The 5,000-nt window shown below is 43.5% G+C and overlaps 1 protein-coding gene across 5 annotated transcripts in view; it reads right to left on the reverse strand.

Annotated features, from left to right (window-relative positions):
* tbc1d1 (TBC1 (tre-2/USP6, BUB2, cdc16) domain family, member 1) overlaps positions 1 to 5,000 on the reverse strand; it is a 39,710-nt gene that overhangs the window by 20,233 nt on the left and 14,477 nt on the right. For all 5 annotated transcript variants that reach the window (XM_047816110.1, XM_027134943.2, XM_027134936.2 and 2 more), the window contains 8 exons: positions 3,566 to 3,859; positions 2,989 to 3,183; positions 1,898 to 1,987; positions 1,515 to 1,619; positions 1,276 to 1,408; positions 1,089 to 1,180; positions 322 to 438; positions 26 to 157 (listed from right to left, as the gene is read on the reverse strand). In XM_047816110.1, the coding sequence (XP_047672066.1) occupies positions 26 to 157; positions 322 to 438; positions 1,089 to 1,180; positions 1,276 to 1,408; positions 1,515 to 1,619; positions 1,898 to 1,987; positions 2,989 to 3,183; positions 3,566 to 3,859 (1,158 nt within the window). The remainder of the gene's footprint in view (positions 1 to 25; positions 158 to 321; positions 439 to 1,088; positions 1,181 to 1,275; positions 1,409 to 1,514; positions 1,620 to 1,897; positions 1,988 to 2,988; positions 3,184 to 3,565; positions 3,860 to 5,000) is intronic.

The following is a 5,000-nucleotide window of genomic DNA, read 5'->3' on the forward strand; positions in this document are numbered from 1 at the left end:
GTGTGTGTGCGGTGCGTGTGTCTACCTTCCATATTCCTTCTAGTGACTCTGTCAGCGATCTTTTGGCTCGACTCTTCAACTGCTCCAGACGCAGTCGGCTGCTGCTCATGCTGCCTTCGGGAACTGGAGACGTCTCATCGCACACCGCTGGAGCTACCTAACCCACACACACACACACACACATACACACACACACACGCACGTCAAAAACTGACACACAACCAAAACAGATCTCACTCTCCTTGAGGAAGTTACTTCATTTAAATAACTGGTCATGACAGTAAACATGGTGTGTGTGTATGTATGTTTGTGTGTGTGTACCTGTTTTGTCTGTGCAATGTCTGTGTGTGTGTGTTGCTTCTGTCTCTCTTCATAGAGTCGCCTTAAACATGATACCACCAGCTCGTTTTCCTCCTGGTCCGACTTCGGTCTGGCTTTCTACAAACACACGCACACTTTATATTTTATTTTTTGTGAAAAACTTTTTCAAAAGATGTCTTTTTATGATTTAACCATAAAGGACAAAAAAAAATGGAGATAGTTGCATATATCAAAACCGCCACTAGGCGTCGCCACTCTACAGCTTTTACTGAGTTTCTCATAGCTCCAGCGTTTCTCAGACCAGTTCAGGAAATCCTTTAGCATAAAATAGCAAACACTGCAAATAGTGTGCCAGAGTGCAGTGTTCACCACAAGACTGAGGGCTTTCAAACCCTGGGGGTGAAAAAGTCTGTACAGAAATCTGGATGTAGATTTGAAACCCTGAAGATCAGAAGAGATTCGAGCAACAAGGAAGAAACTGGCTCTTCTTCAAGCATGCAAAAGTGGTGTAACAGGTTTCTGTAGATCTCTCTCTCTCTCTCTCACACACTTTCGTCTTTTACCTCCAGACCAGTAAAACATATTCACCTGAACAAGCTTGTAATAAGAAACTGAAAGAAACTTTAAACGTTAAAGAGGAAAATCAGAAATACAACGAATCACTCGGGCCATCGTGTGATCGAACCACAAACAGGACAAAAACACTGACTATAAGGGTCAGGAGGTGCTGATGTGATGCTAGTATTATAACAGGGAGTCATACCCACCAGGGTCGTCTCAAACACACACGCCTGCTCCTGATTATCCAGTAAAGCCACATGCTTCTGCAACTCCAGCTTCACCTTGGACGCAGCGAGACCTACAGTACACACACACACACGCATCGTTTGCAGGAGCATTTGATTTGTTTGACTTTCACGTAGTTAATGTTGTAGTGTGTAATGTGGTTCTGACCCTCGAGGTGGTCGCAGAGTCGGTGCAGCTGCTGCATGGGGCAGGAGTCACATTGCAGGCTGTGGGTCCTTGTGCTCTTCTGCAGTGCGGCCACAGAGAACGCCTGCTTCAGAGTCAGCATGATCTCATCCACCTGTTTGAAAATAAAGTCAAACGATCACGCATGCTAAACCCCTCACGCTGGTCATCGGATTTCATTTTATATTTATTTGTTTCTCGGTTCTTTAACGAATCCTCACCAGAGCTTCATCTGTACACTGGAACACGTAACACACGAACTGGCAGCTCCCGCCCTCGTCCGACTCTCTGCAGATAAAGCCGAAATGATCCACGTGCCTTATCCCCTGCGCGCACACACACACACACACACACACAGTTTAAACAACCAAATAAAACCTGCACTAAAATTATTTTACAGAGAATCTCGTGCAAGCATAAGTACACAGATGACCCTGAGACCACGACTACTTCTCTGGGACTGACGAGCACCGAGGCCACGCCCAAAAGAAATAATTGGCAGAGGCCACACCTCTTTACGGACATCTAATATATCTAGAATATTTTAATAATTTAAGTCATTAGAATATGTCAGACATGGTGATATTGTATACAAGTGTGGGACCTGTGAGCAGAAGGAGATTTCCCTGAAGCTCTTCTCGATGGCCACTTTTTTACTGTCAGGACTCACTAGGAAGATCTGAGAGTGTCCGATCTACAAAAAAAAAAAAAGACATAAAAGTGAATGTGTGTGTGTGAGAGTGAGAGAGAGTGAGAGAGAGAGAAATGTTAAATGCATTATGGGTTGCTCACACTTGCACTGGCTTTGACATCACAGACAAATTACCAATCATTCAGTGAAACCAATGTGTTGAAAACGTTTACAGTGTGTGTGTGAACATGCATCTGTGTGGTTTCACTAGCTACAGTATGTATTTCTCCTCACTGAGGTGAGACCACAGCTGAATGTGTGTGTGTGTGTGTGTGTGTCGTTGTTCCAGTCTCTCTCTAATATTGAAGAGACTGTAATTCCAGGATCTCTGGGAATTTGTCAGTGTTACATTAGTTTATCAGATTCTCATGGTGTCTGTGTGTGTGTGTGCGGGTGTGTGAGTGTAATGCTGCCACCTTCCTATTAAAGTGGAACAAAGTGGTGGGAGGAGCTAAATAAAGTAATTTAATATCTTTACAGGAAAATAACAACCGTGACCAAGAACACAAGACTTTTACACACACACACAGTAAGTAAACACGTTCAGGATTAACACACTCTCCAATATGCCTGATTCAGCTTTACCGTGTGTGTTTGACCTTTGTTCAAGCTGGTTTGTTATTTAATGTGATTTTATCGTCTCTGTGGGATTTAAAGACACTTAACCAACAGCAGAAGAGACTCAGAAGGTCCACGACAATCACTATATGGCACAGTCACTGCTACGCTGCTTCTTTATCGGCTGTACGCTTATGGCATTTTCGAGGAAATGAAAAGAAAATGTAAATAATATACAGTTATAACAAACCTAAATTAAAAAAAAAAGGAAAATCTGTGCATCATGAGTTTTATTTACTCTACAACTCACTGAGCAACTAAAATATTGTACAAGAGTCCAGAGGGAATGTGGATAAATTGTTTATATGTTAAAGATGGATGTTGTGTACAGGCTCAGGTTTTGTGTGTGTGTGTGTGTGTGTGTGTGTGTGTGTGTGTGTGTATACCATAAATAACATGGTCCTGTTCTCCTGCAGGCTGGTTGGCTGGACTCCTGTGGCTCCGTGCGCCGATCGGCGATGCAGTTCAGGCGAGAGACCGTTCTCGTCCAGCGCCTGCAGAGATGGGAAGCTCGGATCTTTCCGGAAAAACAGCGTCCTCTTCCCTCCTCCATCCGCTCCCTCATTCACTCCGTTTATCACCTGCAGCGCAAAGGACAAGCACAACAACGTTACCTTTAGTGGTCTAATAAACGATATTAATAAAAATAATTCTACCCTGACGTTTTGTGCATTTCCTTTTATTCTAACGGTAAAAAAATTGTTGTTGTTTTTTTTATTTTATACATAAACCCTTATCCTTATCTCTACAGCACCGTGGGTTCAGAATAAATGTGCGAATAAATAAACGTTGCTACAGTATGGTAATGACAACGTCTCCAGCGTCAGCACTAACGATCACTTCTACGCTTCGAGGTTTTTCTCTAACAGGAGGTAATCTTTTCTCTTATGATGTTGATTCGATAGAAGAAGTGAGGGATAAGAGGAATAAAGAGCGAGGCTAATTTCCTCTAACAGCACTGACCTGCGTGAGGGAGAAAGCTCTCCTGATCCCGGCAGTCAGAGAGCTGGTGGCATTCGCCCGGCTGAACTTCTCGATGCACTCGTCTATCAGTGCAGGTGGAGCGTTCTTCTTGGCCACCACTGCACGCCCGCAGAACAGCACCTCGAACCTTTTGGTGAAGGCCGTCACCGATTCGGGGTTGTCCTGGTGACTGTTGTCTTGGTGAGAGTCGCCGGGCTGGGCACCGGTAGGTGTGTCCACCTGACGGGCGGAGCTTTTACTGGCCTGCCTAAGGGTGCTGATGATCTCCGGGACCTGAAAGAAAAATACAAGACATGATTTAACAAAAAAAAAACGAAAAAAAAAACCAAACAAAAACAAAGCACAACTTAAAGAGAAGTATTTTGTTACGTTTTGGCTTGTACATAAACATTTGTGCTGAAGTGAGGAACTGGCTGCTATTCTCAGAAGAGTTAAATCTAACACGGGAAGCAGAAGTGTCCAGTGGAAATAATTAAAACCAACACGTATGTGTGTGTATGTGCGCATGTGTGTGTGAGAGAGACAGAGAGAACAAATGCTTTTCTGTTCTATTTAATCCGTCAATATAAACATCCCAAAGCACCACGAAGGTCGCAGTTTCACAAAAATGAAGACGTCCATTAACTCTCCATCGTGCGGTGATTTTCCAGCCATCCATCCATCCATCCATCCATCCATCCATCCATCCATCCATCCATCCATCCATCCATCTATCTATCTATCTATCTATCTATCTATCTATCTATCTATCTATCTATCTATCTATCTATCTATCTATCTATCTATCTATTTATTTACAGCTCGATGATCGAAGCCCCAGAAAAAAGGTTAAGCATTTCCTGAATACAGAGCAGTGCTGGGACCGAGTGCATGTACATTAACGTATTATATACACGCACCGCATTGCTGCAGAATTCGTTAATTCATTTGTTAACCTGCTCCGTCTGATCGGCTTTATGGTTGCTATAGTAACAATTTACGAGTTCCAGTTAAACTATTTAATCTCACAAAAGTCTCATCAGGCTCTTTATCTACTATCAGGCTCAAGAAAACCTAAAATGTTCCAGAACGTCAGCTTTTTCGAGCCTGAAGGAGCCGCGAGTGTGGTTTTACTATCTGCCGTTTGGACACGGAGACGGTAAACTGGAGAGGTGAGGCGGCTGGACACGGTAAAGAGATTAAAGCGCCGCTGCATCGCTTTCTATATCTAGAGATGAAGTGAGGGTTAAATCCTACTGCACCACAATGAGCAGGGAGTCTCATTGTGGCAGGCATTGTGGGAAGAAAAAGTAGAAACCTGATGGAAAGAGAGAGAGAGAGCGAGAGAGAGAGAGCAAGAGAGAGAGAGAGGGTGTAGCCAGGTCTTGTCGAGTCTTGTCTAGAAAAGGAATGCTAAGTGCATTAAAAACACTCA

Source organism: Tachysurus fulvidraco, chromosome 7, assembly GCF_022655615.1.
Source record: "Tachysurus fulvidraco isolate hzauxx_2018 chromosome 7, HZAU_PFXX_2.0, whole genome shotgun sequence".
Taxonomy (NCBI): Eukaryota; Metazoa; Chordata; class Actinopteri; order Siluriformes; family Bagridae; genus Tachysurus; species Tachysurus fulvidraco.